Below are 21,198 nucleotides of genomic sequence, written 5' to 3' on the forward strand. Positions count from 1 at the left end.
CCTTAGCCTCCCAAGTAGCTAGAATTACAGGCATGAGTCAGCCTGCCCAGCCCCTTATTGCTTAACTGTAACATGGACTGAAGAAGTAGCTAACCCTGTTAGTTAATTCTTATTAGGAAAAAAAACACTGCACCAACTATTAAAAAAAAAAAAGCAGCAAAACAAAAACTAAAGTACCAAAGTATACTGGAAAAGAATATTGGGCTTGGAAGGAGACCTGAGTCTGTACTTGGCTCAGTTACTTAGCTCATGTATCACTTTCTTAGGAAGGCCTTTCTCTGCCATGCCCTCCTTGTTTGTCTCTATTAGAGCACTGAACTCATTGCCATAATTACCCTATTGCAGTGATTCTAAGGGACACATCTTTCACATTTTAACATTTCTAAAGTGTGGATGCATCTTATAATTGATGGTGTTTTGAAATAAATTGGCAGCATTTTTCCTTAATTATTGGTACTTAAGGATGTGATTTACAGTTGATGACAGATTTTATTAAGTACAGTATTTATTTATATGTGTTCCCATACAAATGTTTATGTCATTCTCATGGTTTTAAATATCAGATACATGCAATAATTTTCCAATTTCTAGCCTTTCTTAAGGTCCACCCCTGTAGATCACATTTTTTCTTCATAGCACAGGGATTACAGATTCAACATATCTACTTCTCCAAATCAATTTGTCTTATAATATTATCCATCTCAGTGAATGGCATCCCCATTTGTTTGAATCCCAGTTCCACCCTATAGTAGTTACTCAAGCATGCAGTGAGGTATGTCACCTTAACTCTTCACTTGTCAAATGGGAAACATAATAACACCTATCTCTGAGGACTATTAAAATGACTAAGACATTGAATAAATGTTAGCTGCCCCTAATCTTCATCGTACATATACATGACTTCTCTCCCTACTCTGCACATGTAATTCATAAAATCCTTTGATAGGTAGGCCCTTCAGAGTGTCTTAGATGTACCACTTCTATCTTGTTGCTACTTCTCCCATCTGAGCCCCCATTTTTCTTGCCTATGTAGTAACTAATCTTGTAGCTCCTCCTCTTTCCCATTTCTAATCCAGTCACAACCATCCATTAAATCAGAGCATGCCACTTCTTAAGACCTCCTTCACCCCCTACCCAATGCATTTGTTATAAAACCCCACATCCTTAATGTGGTCTGTATGGTTTTCTGTTTCCTGCCTGGCTTCTGCCTATTTTTCCAGCCTCATCCTATGCCACTCTGCCTCCCAGTGTCACTCTTTTCCTGCAAAAGTAACTCCTACTCATCACTTAGATTTCAGCCTAAGTGTTACTTCCTCAGAGATGATTATTGATCTTCCAAACTAAATTACATTCTTCAGTTATAGTCTTTTATATTGAATGTGTACCTTTCTATTTGAGATAATCAGTTTCTTTCAAACTGTGGGTAAAGAAGTGAAGTAACTTCCCCAAGGCCATAGAGTGAGATCTGTTAGAACTGGAATTATTCCATCTGTTAGAGCAAAAAATAAAAAGTCCGAAAAAGAAGAAAAATCAAAATTAAAATTAAAAAAAATAAGAAGAACTGGAATTTCAACCTGGGGGGATAAACTCTAAAGCTGAGTCCTTTCTGTGATCTTTGGTCCCTTGAGGGCAGGAAAGAGCATATGAATCAACGTTCTCAGTTTTAAAACATGGCCTGACTGCTGCTTGTTTCTTTCCCATTTCAAGTGGTCCATAAATGAGCTAAGTGCAGTGGCTCATGCCTGTAATTCCACACTTGGGAGGGCAAGGGAGGTGGATCACTTGAGCCCAGGAGTTGGAGACCAACCTGGTCACCATGGCAAGACCCCATCTCTACAAATGAAATTAGCTGAGTGTGCTGGCTACTATAGCATTCCTATAGTACCAGCTACTTGGGCTAGGGCTGGGGGGCCAAGGTAGGAGGATCCCTTGGGCCCAGGAGATTGAGGCTGCAGTGAGCTCTTGTGCCACTGCACTCCATCCTTGGTGACAAAGTGAGATCCTGTCTAAAAAATAAAAAAAGGCTTTCCTTTATTCTTTCTGAGCCTTTATTCTCCCTCATTAGATTGTAACCTGTTAAATTAGGACCTGTTTTTTGATATCTATTATCAACCTAGCACTTACATAGATTACCTTGCATACAGTAGATACTCAATATTTTTTGTCTTAGGGATGTTAAAGAAAAACAGTATTTTATTCCATTTAATCTTTCCAAGATTTGGAGCTGACTCATGGAGGAATTGAATACCTTCTTCCTTCTACCAGTCAATAACAGAGTACATTTTATGTTTTTGTATTTTGAATAGAAATGCTTTAAATGTTTTTAAAGCTAAGCTAATAGTTTGCATCTTAATGGATTATTACCTTTGTTTCATTTGGAAAAGAATGAATTAACCTTACATGTTTTTGCTTTCCTTCAGGAATTAAGTGATCTACAGCGTGATCCACCTGCTCACTGTTCAGCAGGACCTGTGGGAGATGACTGTAAGCTTTGCTCTATTTCTGGGATTTTGCTACCATTAAAAATGTAGGTTTGAACATTTGTTAATGACTCCAAAACTCCTTTGTTTGTTTCAGTGTTCCACTGGCAAGCCACTATTATGGGGCCCGTAAGTATGATTCATATATATGAAATTAACCCCCTCAGCCATACTTCATTCTTGCCATTTCACCTTTGATCAGATGTTTGTGATGAAGGTTGAATATTCTTGTACTCTGAATCACCTAGCAAGCAAAATATTATTAAGGATTTACAGTGATTCTCTAGAGCATTGGTGGCAAATATTTGCTGAGATCCCTATTATGTTTTCCTTTGCTGAATCCCAGATCATTGGACATAGTGGATTGCCACAGCTTGCAACCAAGCTCTGTGTTTACCTTTTTCTTTTGTCACAGAGAGTCAGTTGTGATTAAGCATAATCATTCTCACATCCACAGTTTTGGTAGGTTAGAAATTAGTCTAATGAAGCCAGTAATGGAATTCCTACAAGAAACAGCGTCAATTTGCTGTACGTTTCATCACCGTTCTTTTTTTGTGAAAGAGAATCAATAAAATATTACAATGGGTTTATCTTTGCCACCTTATAAATTTGCTGCTTTTACTTTTATTGGATTGTCCTAAACACAAAATTGTCTACTGTTTTATAGTTGGCTACTCTCAATACTTATTACCTTTGTTAAAATTATTTTCAATACTTGAGAGGCAGTTACAAGACTTGAAACAGGCTTTTTCTTTCTATGAGCAAAAATCTGATTGCATAAGAATGAGCACTGACAGCTCAAATCTACTTTCTGGGTGAGAGTACATTAGTAACATGTTTCCATGAGCATTATTCTCTCCTCCCTCCCCGAAAGAGCTTTATCTAGTGAGTTATAGAGTTTTTAATTATACGGCCTTGTGTTTAACTTTAAAAAACACTGAAACTACTGAATTTCAAAGCAGGACTCTGGGCAGTTGTCTCAAATTACTAAATAGTTTTAAGTTTGTTTTTTTTAAAAGGTAAAATACAACATATTTATTTATGTAATGACTTTCAATAAGTCTAGTTATTTCTGTTTGTTTTTAATTAGCTACTAAGAACCTTCAAAAATACTCTCATTTAAAGGCCCATCCTTACCTTTTGAGTTATGGCCTTTCACAAATATTCTTTAGGTGAATCACATGTAACAAATGGTTATGATTGTATTCTTCATAACACCCTTCCTTTAGTAATATAAATATTTACAGTACTCTGTATTATCATTTGAATATCTCAGCAGACCATATCTGTCATTGCAATTTACCTTCATTTTCTGTATTTCTTACAATTGTTGGTAAACTAGAATTAAACAATATATATAGTAAGAATTATTACACAGTATAATCCTCTAGTATATATATTGAAACTTGAGGAAGTAATGACAGTCCTGTTTTGCTGTTGTTACCAAAATGCTAATATAACATCATATATTTAATTAAATATGAAAGAATTAAAATAGAATTTTAGGTATATTTTCTATCATTTTTCTTTTTTATTTATAGTTTTGCTTGTAATGTTATATTTTCTAATAGCCATAAAGAAACATGGTCAAATTTAAATTTCTCCGGTAAAGTTGATTGCCAATTTGATAGTAGTATGAATATGTAATTTTGTTTTGGACATTTTTGGATTCTCTACATTATTTTATAAATAATTATTAATTGAAGATTTGGCAGATAAATTGTGTAACAGGGTCCTTAGCATTTTCTTTCCATGACAGCCTCTTCAGTTCATCTCTGTTCTTGGCTCTTAAGTGACCATGAGAACTTAAGTTTTACTAGCCCCAACCCTTTTGAAAAAAAAAACTCATTATGGCTGCAGAAAATGATCTTCTCTCACAGCAGTCTTGTATGTATACTGATCTTTAAAAATTTGTACTCATAACCAGATTTGTTTGGACAAGTCACACTACTGTGTGTGTCCTATTTTAATTTTGTTTTAAACTTTATGATGTCAGCATAATTGTTGGAAAATCCTCCTTCATGCCTGCAAAGAGAAACCTGTTCTCAAGGTAAAGATTTGAACTTATGGCAAAATGGTTGCATTTTTTTTCAAACTGGTAATATTTAATGAAATTATTTTAAATATGATGGCATTTTTTTCAAACTGATAATATTTGGGGGAAATAATTTTGTTATAAATATAGTAATCAAATGCTGATGCAAATCTTTTGTAATTTCAGCCTGATAGCGCATATCAAGGTGGAGTCTTCTTTCTTACTGTACATTTTCCAACAGATTATCCTTTTAAACCACCAAAGGTATTTTTATTTTTATGATTGATGTGACTCTCATGTAAGGGATTTTACTTTTTATCTAGTGCTCGTTTCATGATATTAAAGACTGTGGGAGGTTAGCATTTTCAAACTGTTTTGTAAAAACCACTGAATCTAAAATCTGTTTTCATATATGAAATTGTATTGAGTTTATAAACAAAAATCAGTATCTGTGATGCCATAAATTAGATTCCTTGCTTTTCTTTCCCTTCTTATTGTATATGTGTAGTTTGGGACATTTTTATGATTAAGAGTCAGATTTTTTATTCATGAGATTGTCTTTCCTAAGATAATCCTTGATCCTTCTTTCTCTTTTTTTTTTAAGTGTTCAATAAACATTTACTGAGTACCTACCATGTTCTTCTACATTGGGGAATCCAAAAGTAAATATGAAACAGTCCCTTCATTTAATATGGTAGGAGACAGAAAAACATGTTCATATTAAGTTTAGATATGCTCTAAAGAGGAAATAAATGACGGGGATACCAGAGAGGGGAAATATGAGCAGATTCTGTCACTCAGGAAATAATTATTTTAACTAGTTAAAAACAACAGATTAACATTGTATTTATAAAATGATATGACAACTCTTGTGGAAGATTAGGATTCTTGATGGATTTCTTAACTGAGACCCCTCAACTTTGCCCTGAAATAGTATCAGCACCCTGTTTTTAGATCCAACTATCACTTCCAGGTATCACCAATAATCAAATTAAGAACAGGATTACTTCTACGTATGATGAAAGCCATGGTTAATTACTTTAGATGCTACTCAACCAGTCATAGCAGCTACTACAGAGTTATTTATTACACTCTCCAAAATACTTTTCAGTTCCTTGGAGGGGGAAGGAAGGAAGCTGACTTATTTGTATTCACATTCTCACTAGCTAGAACTGTGTGTAACACAAAGTAGATGATTCTTTTATTTGTGCTGAAGACTTTTCTCCTCTAAGGTTATATAAAGTTGAGGATATTTTATCCTAGAGCAGATTGGTTCTGTTTTATTCATAGTTGATGCACAGGTCACATTTTGTTGTTTTGTTTTATGTTTAGATTGCTTTCACAACAAAAATTTACCATCCAAACATAAACAGTAATGGAAGTATTTGTCTCGATATTCTGAGGTCACAATGGTCACCAGCTCTGACTGTATCAAAAGGTAATTTCATTGATCAGATTTAAAACAGTTCATAACAGTGAAACAGTGAAAATACAGCAGAATTACCTATGGAGTAAAGTTTTAAGAAAACATCAACTGTGCTTTCTTCTGTTTTGATTTTGTTTTGCTCTCTTTGCTCTTATGTTACTCTGGCTTTTGGTAGTTAGCTTTGGTTGCAGGGAGTGTGGATGGAGAAATCTAAATGATGAAATGAGAAAAAACTTAAAATAGTAGAGCTAGAAATTTGGGAGTAAACCTATTGACATTTTAATACTGGGAATAAACCTATTGACATTTTAATACTTTTAGCTTGGATGTTGTCTTTTTAAAAAGAGAGACTACCCAGGCGCTGTGACTCCTGACTGTTATTCTAACACTTTGGAAGACTGAGGTGGGAGAATTGCTTGAGCCCAAGAGGTCGAGACAAGCCTGAGCAACATAGCAAGACCCTGTCTCTACAAAAAAAGAGAGAGATAATAAGAGATAGTAAAAGGAAGATTTGGGGACTAGTTGTCCCATTTATTAAATGGAAGTGTTGACAATAATAAAGCTTTACAGCTGTTTTACTTCATTGACGAAAAAAATACCAGATTTGATTGATAAATGATTCAAAATGCAAGACATTTTACACCGTAGGATAATGCAGTACATACAGCATGTTAGTCTAAACTTTGAATAATCAATAGCATCATTATAGTGACTGACACATGATCTGTGCTGATTCTCAACTTTATCGGATGTATACATAGGCCATCTGAAGCCATTTTATTTCATTAGCCAATACTACTTACTGTACTAGCACTCTTAATTTATGTCTTGTTTCTCTAAAAGAAGAGAACCTAATAGTTGGAAAATATTGTTAAGTTAGAAGCAGCTGCACTGAAGTAACCATCAAGTTTTCTGTTTTTATAAAATTGAAGAAAATGTTTCTCTTGAAGGGATTTATGGAAGCAATCTGTTCTCATTTTTTATTTTTAATAATTGCTGCTTGAATATACGACATGTTTTTAAAAGTAATAAGGTTTGGGCTGGGCGCGGTGGCTCACGCCTGTAATCCCAGCACTTTGGGAGGCCGAGGCAGGTGGATCACGAGGTCAAGAGATCAAGACCATCCTGGTCAACATGGTGAAACCCCGTCTCTACTAAAAATACAAAAAATTAGCTGGGCATGGTGGCGCGTGCCTGTAATCCCAGCTACTCAGGAGGCTGAGGCAGGAGAATTGCCTGAACCCAGGAGGCGGAGGTTGCAGTGAGCCGAGATCGTGTCATTGCACTCCAGCCTGGGTAACAAGAGCGAAACTCCGTCTCAAAAAAAAAAAAAGTAATAAGGTTTATAGGAAGCAGAGTCCACAGCCATAGCTTTTTCAAGTATTAGATAAATAATAGCTCTTTCAGTTCAATTATTTATGAATGGTAGTTTTTCTGACCTAAGATGCTCATCTACAATATTCATATAGATTCTCATATTCTTTTAAGAATCTTTCACACAGTGTGACTGTCATGCATTAGATATATGAAAGATTCTGTGTTGAAGGGTAATTCAAGTTCATATGCTTTTTCCTGGAATGATGTCACAAAATGAATCTCATTTGGCATAAACAGCTAAGTCCTTATACATAGAAAAGAAATGGCAGACTGCCAGATGCTGAGTACTTATCTTCTGACATTGGTAGCTTTTTATAAAGAATCAGTAGTGTTAGATTCCAGAAACCATCCTTTGAGAAATGAAACAGCCTCAGTTTCCTTATAAGTAAAATGGGGAGTCTTATAGTATTACCATATAGGGTTGCTATGTTCCTAGCACATAATGGGCACTTACATGAATGTTAACTGTTACCCTTTTCCTTACCTTAAAGGATAGACATGGTTTGTTTGCATGATAGTAATTTTCAGGCAAATTGCTCCTGGCACTAGTTGTTGACAGAGGAGGAACTTCCTTCTTGCTTATTTTTTATAAGATAGATGGTACCTTGTTCATTTTTTTGTATTTTTTTTACTTTTCTATATATTTTTATTTTTTTAATTTTTAATTTTTTTATCTTAAATTTTTTATTTTAATTAAATATAGACAGAGTCTTGCTGTGTTGACCAGGCTGGTCTCAGACTCCTGGCCTCAAGTAATCCTCCTGCCTTGGTCTCCCAAAGTGCTGGGATTATAGGTGTGAGTCACCTTGCCCAGCTTATTTTTTAAATTTTTTTTATTTTTGAGATGGGGTTGCTATGTTGCCCAGGATGGTCTCGAACTCCTAAGGTCAAAGATTCTTCTGCCTCAGCCTCCCAAGTAGCTGGCATCATAGGTGTATGCCACCATGCCTGGAGCTTTTCCATATTTTAAATGACTTCTTTTGCTTTTTATCATGAGGTTAGTCTGGAAGCATTCTGGGGCTGTAAATTAGCCTGGAAAATCTACCCTGTTGGTTTAATATACAAGGCTTGAAGTTTCATTGGGCAGATAGAAGATAAGAAAGATGCATAAAATACTAATTTTTTCTTTAGTTCATAATACCTGCCATTTGCCTGTCATGTAAGAGTCAACTCTGCTCTATAAATCCACCTTTGGACTTGAAAGAGTAGGAAAATAGAAGGGAAACACAGTGAGGTGGGGGCAAGTGGAAATGGGAGGTTGGTCCAGAGGTTCCCTGAAACTCCTCAGAAGTGGTGGCATGCAATTGAAGCAGACAAATGAGGAACCACAGTCCTTGTTCCCTCTTATTTCAGATACTTAGATCTTAGATTGTCTTTTTTTTTTTTAGTGTAGCTATTCGCATTGGGATTTTGATATACTGGAGTAACAACTACTTTTTCAATTTTCATTTCTATTTTAAAATATGCAAGTTATATGAAGATAGCTGTTCACATTATTTTTAAATGCATACAACATGAATAAAGTACATGAAGTAAAGATTCACTGAAAAAATTTTTACAAATTTTTCTTCTTTGTAGACAGACTATAGCTCTAAGCCAAAGTAAAAGAGTGTCTGAGCACAGTATCCAAATGGTATATGGACTGTTAAGTGTAATTTGATTGTTGTATAGAGAACTCTCAAGTTTAAAGGTTGTTAATAGCTACTTTGGAGGGTCACTTTTTTAAATAAATGGAAACTCAAATAGAATTTAAAACTTCAAAAGCTAAAATAATTTTATATTTTATCCATCCTAGGGTAATTTTATAACTTTAAAAATTAAAGATGAATTTGCTATCAACCAAAATAGAATAAAATGTAATTTCATATGTTTGTTTTTTGTTTTTCTAATAAATTTAGTATCTGTATTCACTAAAATTATTTTCACATGTGTAATTTATATGAACTAGAAGGATTATTGTCTAATATGATGTTCTTTTTTAAATCTAGTTTTATTGTCCATATGTTCTCTACTTTGTGATCCTAATCCAGATGACCCCTTAGTACCAGATATTGCACAAATCTATAAATCAGACAAAGAAAAGTAAGTGTTTACTTATCTTAGTTTCTGTATGGATACATTCCTATATAGTATGCTAAAACATGAATATTATCAATGTATTTTAAGTACAGCTTGTTATGCATATATTGTTTGATCTTTTTCCAGTGGAGTAAACCTTTCTTTTAGAACTCAGTTTGTCCTTTTACAATAAATCCTGTTTCTTCCCACTTCCTGTTCAATAGTATATAGTCTGTATTTGAAAAATAAATATATATATTCTAGGTGGTAAATTAAAAATGAAAGCATTTAATCATTGGAAAGTATTAAATATTGTATTGCCTATCTTCTCCCAGGAAGATGAGTTCTCTCTATGCCCATCCTAATTCTATGCCCACTGACCTAATTCTCAAGCTGCTTCATCTTGCCAGTACTGTAGATTTATTTGCAATTTGTAGATAATGCTTCTTCGGGGTTGGCTTTGTAAATTTCTGTTAGAAGTTGGTTTCTGCATTTTGTTTTTTGTATATTTGGATACATTTTCATACAGATTGCAGAGAAATACATTAGTTGAAAAATTGTTTTTCCTGTTTTATTTCTGCATGGACCTAAGTCCCACTGACCCAATAATTGATATATTGTGATTATTGCAATTAAATATAAAAAGATAGAATATATAGTTTTATATAGACAGATGCTTCTAAAATATTAATTTTATATGTTTTTATTATATTCATTTTTTATATCTACAGATACAACAGACATGCAAGAGAATGGACTCAGAAATATGCAATGTAAAATCAAAAACATTTTCATATATACCAGAGTACTGTAAAATCTAGATTTTTTTCAACATTAGCAGTAAATTGAGCACTGTTTACTGTTTCATTGTACCATGAAACCATTTGATTTTTACCCATTTTAAATGTGTTTCTGAAGCAAGACAAAACAAACTTCCAAAAATACCCTTAAGACTGTGATGAGAGCATTTATCATTTTGTATGCATTGAGAAAGACATTTATTATGGTTTTTAAAATACTTGGACATCTGCATCTTCAGCTTACAAGATCTACAATGCAGCTGAAAAGCAACCAAATTATTTTTTGCTGAAACTAGATGTTTTTACATGAGAAATACTGTATGTGTTGTCTAAGATGTCAGTTTTATAAATCTGTATTCAGATTTCATTCTTTGTTAGCTCACTTTATAATTTGTATTTTTTTACTGTATAGACTAAATATATTCTATTTACATGTATGTCAACTCATTACTTTTTCCCTGTGAACAGTATTGAAAAACCCCAGCGGCTGATAATTAAGTGAATTAACTGTGTCTCCCTTGTCTTAGGATATTCTGTAGATTGATTGCAGATTTCTTAAATCTGAAATAATCTTTACACTGTAATAATCAGCATACTGATTATGGAGAAACACTTGTTTTGATTTTGTTATACTTGACTTAACTTTATTGCAATGTGAATTAATTGCACTGCTAAGTAGGAAGATGTGTAACTTTTATTTGTTGCTATTCACATTTGAATTTTTTCCTGTATAGGCAATATTATATTGACACCTTTTACAGATCTTACTGTAGCTTTTTCCATATAAATAAAATGCTTTTTCTACTATTTGTCTTGATTACTTAAAAATATAAAAATATAATTAAGGATCAAAACTCTAAAATTTTGCATGAAAATTACTTCCAAATTGTGAAAATCAGATCTATTATGTTTGGCATTAGTCACCATTAGTTATATAAATTTTATTGTTTTAGATTAGTATCTCTTTACTAAATTGTCAGTCTATAAGATGATATATGTTGATCCCTTGCTGTGGAAGAGAATTTAGAATAATTTGGGGTTTGTCTGGGATTATATCTAAATGGATTATTTGTTAAAAGTACTGAAATGAGTATGAGGCAGTATCACCTATCCTGAAGAAAGGTCTTTATAGACCTGTACAAATCACTAGATTAATTCATTAAAATACCCCACCCCTATGTAATTGACGTATTTCTTAAAATTTTTAAATCTAGAATTTCTGAAATGGAATTTTAATGCCATCACAATTTGAAAAGCATTTTTTTTTTTTTTTACTATAGAAGTTACAAAGGAAGTTCTAAAATTATGCCTCCTTCTGCTTTTATAAGTGGCCATCCAAAAGTGATTTAAATAAGCAGGTTATCTTTATAGATTTTAAAGAAAACTAGAAAGTTTTAATGTTTTAATGTGGGGGAAAATACATCTCTTTAATGTTTAGCATGCTTATCAACCTTGAGCGAGTGTCATTTTTAAGAAGAGTTGCAGCCCTTCTGATTATTCCAGTAGCTGTAGAAGTGTGTAAGAGTCTATGATGGGTGTAGTCATTAGCAAAACATTTAAATCACTTGAGTATTTTGTCATGGTTCATTATTATTAAAGCACAAAATAACCTATTGTTAGAAAATATGTGTTTTTATAAATGAATGTAAAATAAATGAATTGTGAAATGGATGTTTAAGAAAATATAGGCTTAAAAAGTAACTCTATAAAGTGATGTCTTAAAACAGCCATATCATGAAAAATTCTACCTAGCTATATTATTATAAGCTACATTTGCCCTGAATTTGAACACTCAACATCATTAGATTTAAGTATTTAGTATATTTTGATAGTAAAGGGTTTTGTTTCTTGAGTATCTTCCCTTAAAAAAAGAAAACAACTTTCATTTGTGTGGCATTTATTTTTGGAAGTGTCTTTTTTTCTTTATTAAAGTTTTTGAAACTTGTCTAACTCGTTTGCCTTTGCTTACATCTGGATTGTACTAGACTCAAGGAGTAAGCAGAAGTTCTCATAATTAACTAAAAACCTTGAGTTCCACAGTGGCATCATGATCAGTCAGATCACCATTTTGGGCATATTATTGCTTAATTCTAACAGGGAGAACATCAGTTACTTTTTTAAACTATAGATGAAAAGCCAGGGCCTTTTCATAGATTAAGCATTAACTTAAGGACTTCCTTGGAGTGAGAGAAATTGGTAGTCTTTTGGGGATTTAGGATCCCACCTCTTGAAGTTGCATAGCTGAAAACCATGTTCAAATTGGATTCTGAACACTTGTAACTGCCGTATACAGCAGTTATCCACACCAGTGATATGGGTTGTAAGGGCAGCCTCACCACCATCCTCCAACTATCTCAAAAACATGATTCCTGAAGTACAAGCTTTACATATATGCCTCTGCCAACCATATTTAATTATTCATTTTTCCATTATCTCCCTGTTTTACCCCTCTAAACTCTAGGAGAAATTAAAAATTACTTTATAAATGAACTACATATCAAGGGCAACTCTTAAGAGTTAATGTTCAAAAGTTACTTTATTAAATGATAAAAATATATTGCAGTTTTACATTTTTCTTATTTATCACAGTGATCTATCTTTGATGATTTAGTCATTGACATTTGTCAGGATCCTGCTCTCCCACAGTTCTGTATTTTTTAAATGGAGAGATTAAGGAAATTAATTTCCCTCCCAAATTAAAAGAGGTTCTTGATTATGAAACTATATCATGCCTGTTTATTGGTAGTTAGTTTGAACTACACAAAAGCCCAGTCCAGTTGCTTATGCTTTAGAATTTGAGTTCTGCGGTAGAATCATCAGTCCTCTTACTCTGATCTTCTTAGGACTAGCTATGAAAAATGTGATCAGTGCTTTAGCCATGGCCATAAAAACAGCTTCATTGTATTCAGATTGTTGAAATACTGTTTATCTTTGTTTCAATCTTTTAAGTGATTGTTAATACAATAAAACAATAAATCTGATTTTTTAAAAATTAATTTTATCATTTCAGCTGTAAAGTAAGACTTCCACAATTTTTTTTCTTTAAAGCAGAGGCTTAATTTAATAGCTGTAAAATATAAAGCAGGTTATTTATGAAAGATCTTATATCTTATAATGCTTCTCTTTTATCATTCTGATGATTGTGTTACACAAATAGGGCAGCAGGTAGAGACTCATCTAATTTCACTCATAAAGTTCCTATGTGTAAATAACTAGTCATTTCTACTCTTTTTTCTCTCTCTCTTTTTGAACTGAGTAATGTGTCTGTAAGCTCTTCTTAAACTGTGTGATTAATATGTTTTCCCTAGGAGTTTTTGTCAGTAGTAGTGATAACTGAAAATTTGTAGACAGCTGATAGTGTCCTGGTAGCAGCCTAATAGATGTTATATCACTTATTTGTATTTCGTTACATTTACATTTCTGCTCCCATTATCCTGTTATATATAAATATAAGAATATGGTTTTAAATTGTAAATGAACTGAACTAATAGGAAGAGAGAAAATTCACCTAAAAGTATTAGTATTGGGGGACATTTTGTATACTAAGAGACATTTCTCTAAAAACTTGGTTAGCACCCTCTTAGGTCCTACTGTCATCAAGGAAGAGATGTGCCTTTCTTCTCTCATGAAGAGGTTGCTCTTATTAAACTGGCACATGCTGAAGGTCTGAACTAGACTTTCCTCATATAATTTACTTAGCAGGAAAAACTGTTAAGATCTCTTGAATGCATAAGATCACTATAAATTGTATATCAAATATTTCAGTATAAACTCTTAACACATATTGTGGGAACAGTTGTAACACCACTTGTGTTAGCACTGTTGGTACACTTGTTTTGGCAGTCCCATGGTCCACACTTTCAGTATGTCCATAGAAGAATGCAGGGGACTCAGCATATTGTCATCCTCACAGTTAAGATTTATTACAGCCACCTGGCAAGGATACACAATGGGAGCGGTAAGGGGGAAAGACTGACCAGGCAGTCTGGAGGAATCACGTGCAGGCTCCCTGTGCTTTCCCTGAAGGGGCCACAAGAGTAAAGCCTTCCTCTAGTAGTAGCATGGGTATAGCGTTTCTGCCCAACGAAGTCAATGTGAAACTCAAAGTCCAGGGTTTTTATTAGGGGCTAATCACGTAAGCACCCTTTGTTCTCCAAAATTCTGGTCTCCTAGAAGGAAAGCAGGTGTTCACCATAAATCACATTGCTTATTTAAGAAGTCTAGTCAGGCTAGCACAGCAAGCACATCTTATCACTCAGGGATGGTTTCAGAAGCCAGGTTTCTAGATGTCAGCTGAGGGCAAACCTTGTAAACAGGCCCTTCTAAAGATCAGGCAGCCTGTGTAATTTGCTGGGAAAACTATTCTTTCCCCTTGAATGGCTTTAGTACCCTTGTTGAAAATCAACTGACCATAGAGGTTTGTTTCTGTACTCTCATTTCCATTCCATCAATCTATATGCCTTACCCCAGTACCACATTGTTTTGATTACTCTAACTTTGTAGTAACTTTTGAAATGGAGAAGTGTGTGCCCTCCAACTCTGTTCTTTTACAGTACTGTTTTGACTATTCAGGCTCCTTGTAATTCCATATATATTTTAGAGTCAGATTTGCCATTTGTTATGAGATTTAATTGGGATTTATTGAATCTGTAGAGCAATTTTGGTAAAGTTGACTTTTTTTGTTCTAGTTATCTACTGCTGAACAACAACCCACCAAGCTATGTAGTGTAAAAGAACAACTATTTCTTTATACACATGGATTCTGTTGGGTCAGGAATTGGGATCAGTCACAGGAGGGATGGCTTTTCTACTGCATGGTACTTAGGGTCTTATCTCAGAGTGACTCAAATGACTTAAGGCTGAAAGCATTTGGAGGTTTCTCCACTCATACGTCGGCATTGGGACAGGTATTATCTTCTAGGTCACTTATTAATGGCCTTTCTATCTGGCTTGATCTTTGCACAACATGGCTGCTCAAAGAGAGAGCAGTTGGAGATAAGTGTTCCAAGAGAATGAGGAGTAAGCTGCCTGTTTAAAGGACTTAGCATTTGAGGTCAGAATATAGTTCATTGGACGAAACAGTCACAAGCTCACTCAAATTCAAAGAACGTGGACATAGACCCTTACTTTTCCTTGGGACACAATTTGGGGTCACTAACATGTCTTATTGACTAGTCATTCCAATGTAGGTGAATCACTCAGTGTACTTAGGTGGTCTTTAATTTCTAATTGTCTAATTGTTTTATAGGATAATTGTTTTAATTGTTTTGTAATCCTCTGTGTAGAGGTCTTGCACATTTTTCATTGGACTCATTCCTAGGTATCAAGTTTTTTAAACTTATTATAAAAGTTATTTTTTGTTTCATTTCATATTTACATATTCTATATAGAAAAGCAATTTATAATATTCATCTCGTATCCTGCAACCTTGCTAAATTCACTTTTTAAAAAGTGAATTGAGATTGAAACATAATTTTGTAGAATTCTAAAATTTTCTATACTTAGAAATCATGTTATCTGTAGAGATGGTTTTATTTCTTCAAGTCTATATGCTATGTTTCTTTTTTTTTTTCCTTTTGTTGCATTAGCTTGAGCTCCAATATCATGCTGAACAGAAATAGTAATAGCAAGCAACCTTTCTTGATTTCCAAGGGAAAGCTCTTATATTTCAATATTCAGAATGGTATTTCTTTCATATCAAGGAAGTTTTCTATTCCTAGTGCTTAAAGCATTTTTATTACTATTGTTACAAGTTAAATTTAATGCTTTTTCTTCATTTATCAAGATGATTGTGATTTTTATCCTTTTCTCTGATTAATGTAGTGTGATGAATTACACTAACTGATGTTCACATGTTAAATTATCCTTACATTTCTGGACAAAAACTCACTTTGAGAGGTATTTATCTTCCTTAAAACCACTAGATTCTATCTGCAAATATTTTTTTTTGAGGATTTTTGCAACTATGTTTATGAGAGAAATTGGCTCATAATTTCCTTTATTGAATATCTTTGTCAAGTTTCATACCTCAAGTTATGCTGGACTCATAAAAATAGTGAAGAAATATTTCCTTTGTTCTCTGGAAGAGTTTGTATAAGATTTGTGATATTTTTTCCTTAAATATTTTGAAGAATATTCTGAAGGCATTGTGTCCAGAGTTTTTGTTGTGGTGGTGGTGGTTATGGGAAGATTTTAATAACAAATTTTTCTTCTTAATATATATAGGACTAGATATATTTTTTCTCAGTTTTGTGTTTTTCAAGGAATTTGTGCATTTTATCTAAATTGTTGATCTATTTGGCATAAAGTTATTCATGTTATCCTCATCTTTTTGAAGATAATATATATCTGTAGTCATACATATATCCTCACAATTTTTTTTCCTTGATGAGTCTTGCTAGAAGACTATCAAGTTTATTAATCTTTCAGAGAATCAGTATTTTATTTTTTTAAATTTCTTGTGTACATTTGTTTCCTGTTTCATTGATTTATATTATTTCTTTAAATTTTCTTTAGTTTTTTATTTTGATTCATTTTTTTCTAGCTTCGAGAATGAAATATAATTTTTAAAACCTTTCTTCTTTTCTAATATATGTATTTAAAACTGTTTCCCTCTAAGTACCACTTTAGCTGCATCCTACAAATTTTAAAATATCATATCTATATTTTCATTCAGTTAAAATATTTTTTCTTTTTTTGATTTTTTTTTTCCACTTATGAGTCATATATAAGGATGTATGGTTTTATTCCAGGAAATTGGGCTTTTTTTTTTTTTAAGTTAAATTTTTGCTATTGATTTCTAGCTTTACTTCTCCATGGCCAGAAAACATAATATAAATAGTTTCAATTCTTTGAAATTTGTTGAAGGTTGCTTAATGACCCAGCATTTGGAATTTATGATAAATGTATCATAGGCATTTGAAAAGAATATGAATTCTGTTATTAGATGTAGTGTTGACATATGCTAATTAGATCAAGTTTGTTAATTGTGTTTATAATTTTTTTTAAAGACATTTATTCAGCATCATGATCAGACTATTACATTTAGCAATCAACATCATGGGTGCAAAAAAAAAAAGTTTACCTTTGTTGGAATGCTTTATACTTTCCACAGAACAGAAACTAAAATAACCTGTTATACAATTAGTCACAAATACAGTCCTTGAGTTTTTTGCCCATACACATGAGTATTTGTCTAAACCATGTCTTCTTTGTAGCAGATAGGTCCCATCACCACTGTGCTTGGCTGAGTTCACAAATCTGTTGTGACCTGTAGCTTCCCTGTCACGTCTCTGGCTATCCTCTGTTGTTAAGCTTTGTTTCCTAATTAAAATCTTCTGCCACTGCCACAGCTACTGCTGCTACTGGAACCACAATAACCACCTGATTTTGTGGTTTGGCAAAGTATTGGCCTCCGCCACCATAGGGGCCAGAGCTTCTGCCTCCAAAGTTTCCTCTCTTCATGGGTCCAAAATTTGAAGACTGATTGTTGTAATTACCAAAATCATTGTAGCTTCCACCACCTCCAAAATTGCTTTCGTCATTACCAAATCCATTATAGCCATCCCCACTGCCACCATATCCACCACCACCATGGCTGCCACCAAAGCCACCACGATCACTAAAGTTTCCTCCATGACCAAAGTTGTCATTCCCACTGAAACCACCTTCACGACCACCATCAAAGTTTTCAGAACCACTTTGACCTCTTTGGCTGGATGAAGCACTAGCCATCTCTTGCTCTAACAGGGCTTTCCTAACTTCACAGTTGTGGCCATTCACAGTATGGTATTTCTGAATGACAGTCTTATCCACGGAGTCATGGTCATCCAAGGTTACAAAGGGAAAGCCCCTTTTCTTGCTACTGCCTCAGTCAGTCATGATTTTAATCACTTCAATTTTTCCATACTGTTCAAAATAATCTCTTAAGTGATATTCTTCAGTGTCTTCTTTAATGCCACCGACAAATATATTTTTTCACAGTTAAGTGGGCACCTGGTCTTTGAGAATCTTCTCTTGAGACAGGTCTCTTTGGTTCCACAGCTCTTCCATCCACTTTATGTGGACTTGCATTCCTGGCTGCATCCACCTCCTCCACAGTGGTATATGTGAGGAACCCAAAGCCACTGGAGAGCTTGATGTTTGGATGTCTCATTACCACACAGTCCATGAGTGTTCCCCATTTCTCAGAATGGCTCCTCACTCTCTCATTGGTTTTTTTCAAAGCTCAACACTCCAAAGAAGAGCTTCCTTAGCTGTTCAGGCTCTTTAGGAGACTTTGACTTAGACATGACGTTAGGGAGAAGAGAGACTTCAGCGTCCACGGCAGAAAGGAGCAAGCTGATGAAGGTATTGCTACAATTTTTATTTGCTTGTTCTCACAGCCATTAAGAGAGATATGTTAAAGAGTTTCCCATTATGATTATGCAATTGTTTTATTTTTGCCTTATTTATTTTGAAATCATATTCTTGGATATTCTCTTACACACACATACAATTGTGATATCACATTAAGAAATGTCTCTATTAATGCTTTTGCCTTAAACTCTAGCTAATATTAGTATGGTTTCTTTTGGCTAGTATTTGCAATGTATGTCTTTTTCTATTCTTTAATTTTTGACCTTTCTGTGTCCCTTTTTAAATGTGTATCTCCAGTACTCATTTTATAGTTGGATTTTATTTAATTTGGTTTTTATCCAATCTGACCATTTTAGTATTTCAATTAGAGTATTACATTCTTTTGCATTTAATGGAATTACTGATATAGTTGGGTTTATACCAACTATGTTCCCATTTTTGCCTTTTTTTCTTGTTTGTCATGTTTTATTTTTTTCCCTTTCTTTTTACCTTCTTTTGGATTAACCAGTTTTCATAAAGTATCATTTTCTTTCCCTCTGATAACTTGTTAGACATCTTTGTACATGTGATTACTTTATATTAAAAGATCTATCTTTGATTATACAATATCAATTATATAATTATACAAATATTGATTATTATTTGTACCATTTTTCCTGTAATTGTGAACACCTTAGACCACCTGGATTCCAATTGTCTCTTTCCTACCTTTTGCCATATTGTCATGTATTTTAATTTGACATATGTGTTAAATTCCACAAGACACTGATGTTTTGTATGTCAATGTCATACCTACCTCCAATTTTACTTTTTCCAGTATTCATTGCTTTCCTGTTTCCATCTGGCGTCATTTACCTTTTATCTGAAGAACTCCCTTTAGAATTTTGTTTAGTGCACATCTTCTGGTGACAAATATTCTGCTTGGTTTTGTTTTTCTGAAAATGTTTTTATTTTGCCTTCATTTTTACAGGGCATTTTTATTGGGAATAGAATTCTAGATTAGTATTTTCTTTCAGCAGTTTAAAGATGTCATTCCATTGTGTTCTGGATTCCACAATTTTATTGAGAGGTTGACTATTATTAGTCTCTTTTTTATTGAGATGGAGTCTTGCTTTGTCACCCAGGCCGGAGTTTAGTGGTGTGACCTCGGCTCACTGCAACCTCCGCCTCCCGGGTTCAAGCAATTCTCCTACCTCAGCTTTCTGAGTAGCTGGGATTACAGGTGCACACCACCACACCCATCGAATTTTTGTATTTTTAGTAGAAAAGGGGTTTCAACATGTTGGCCAGGCTGGTTTCAAACTCTTGACCTCACGTGATCCACCCAGCTTGGCCTCCAAAAGTGCAGGATTACAGGCGTGAGTCACCTCACCTGGCCTTATTAGTCTCATTATTGCTTTTTTAAAAGTAATATGTCTACTTTCTCTGACTGCTGTTAAGATTGTCTGTTTTCAGCAGTTTTACTATGGTGTTACAAGATGTAATTTTCTTTTTCTTTATCCTGCTTGAGGTTCACAGAGCTTCTCAAATCTGTGGGTTGATACATTTTCATCAGTTCTAGAAAATCTCAGCCATTATTTTATCAAATATTACTTCTGCCCCATTCTATTTCTCCCATTTAGGGCCCCAGTATAAAAAATATATTTGGTCTTTTGACTGTATCCAACATGTTTTCAAACCTATTTTCTATGTTTTTCTTTTTCCCCACTTTGTCCTTCTGTGCATTTGTTTTGTATTGACCTTTTTTCCAGTTCATTAAATCATATCTCCTGGTGTTTTCAATATGCTTTTAAACCCATCAACTCCATTTCAGACATTGTGGTTAATTCCAGGTTTGTTTTTCAGTTCTAAGTCACTATTTGATTTTTTTTTTTTACATATTTCAGTTTTTTGATGAGTTCCTAAATTGTTTAATTTTTCCCCATATTTTTCTCTAGTTTTTGAAGTTCTTAATCACAGTTATTTAAAAGTCTTTGCTAACTCTGTTATCTGAGTTACCTGTGGGTCTGCTTTTATTGAATGCCAGACATGGTGCAAAAAAAAAAAACTGTGAAGACTCATGTTTTCTTCCAACAAAGAATGTGCTCTGCCAGTCAAATAAAGTGTGAAGATAACCACCTTAATGCAATCAGGGCCTGTGCTTAGTTGAGGCTGGAGTGCAGTTTTATTAGACCCAAACTGTATCTGCTTTATCTTTGTTTATAGTACATAGCCCTCTTCTACTGTCTTTTTCTCAGCACAGAGAGACTATAGGAAATTCCACCTTGCTTTTCAGTATTTTTGATTCACTGTTTTAGCCTGTTGCTCCTGGGAGACTCAGACTTTGGCAAACATCTTGAACAAGAAACTTGCTGTCTCTAAAGCCCTTCAGATCTACAATTATGTTACATCTGCCATATGCAACCACCAAACTACTGCTGGTTCTTCTGTCATGAACAGTAACCTGTAAGGGATCAAGTCTGAATCCTCAGCCTTTAGCCACATCCAAATCAACAAGTACCCCAGGGAGAAGAGAGGTTGTAAATCATTGGTGTTAGTTAACAACTTCAGTCTTTTCCCTCCTAGGCTGTTCTTTGGGATCTCCTTCCTCTTTCAGGCTGTTGTCTTCTCAACACTAAGAGAAGAAAATTACACTAGGTTTTTTCAGAAATTTAGCTCTTTAGC

General features: G+C 34.0%; 1 protein-coding gene and 1 pseudogene across 4 annotated transcripts in view; one reads left to right on the forward strand and one right to left on the reverse strand.

Annotated features, from left to right (window-relative positions):
• UBE2D1 (ubiquitin conjugating enzyme E2 D1) overlaps positions 1-12,121 on the forward strand; it is a 37,126-nt gene extending 25,005 nt beyond the window's left edge. For 3 of the 4 annotated variants that reach the window (XM_012445760.2, XM_012445762.2, XM_012445761.3), the window contains exons 2-7: positions 2,421-2,484; positions 2,578-2,609; positions 4,702-4,779; positions 5,848-5,953; positions 9,307-9,400; positions 10,108-12,121. In XM_012445760.2, the coding sequence (XP_012301183.1) occupies positions 2,421-2,484; positions 2,578-2,609; positions 4,702-4,779; positions 5,848-5,953; positions 9,307-9,400; positions 10,108-10,153 (420 nt within the window). In that variant the 3' untranslated portion in view covers positions 10,154-12,121. The remainder of the gene's footprint in view (positions 1-2,420; positions 2,485-2,577; positions 2,610-4,701; positions 4,780-5,847; positions 5,954-9,306; positions 9,401-10,107) is intronic. The other variant, XM_064374144.1, reaches the window with a different exon arrangement.
• A 5,382-nt stretch (positions 12,122-17,503) lies between these two features.
• Positions 17,504-18,346, reverse strand: LOC105712592 (heterogeneous nuclear ribonucleoprotein A1-like; annotated as a pseudogene).
• Between the last annotated feature and the right edge of the window lie 2,852 nt (positions 18,347-21,198).

This window comes from Aotus nancymaae, unplaced genomic scaffold (genome assembly GCF_030222135.1).
Source record: "Aotus nancymaae isolate 86718 unplaced genomic scaffold, 86718_ANA_hifiasm-v0.15.2.pri h1tg000010l, whole genome shotgun sequence".
Taxonomy (NCBI): Eukaryota; Metazoa; Chordata; class Mammalia; order Primates; family Aotidae; genus Aotus; species Aotus nancymaae.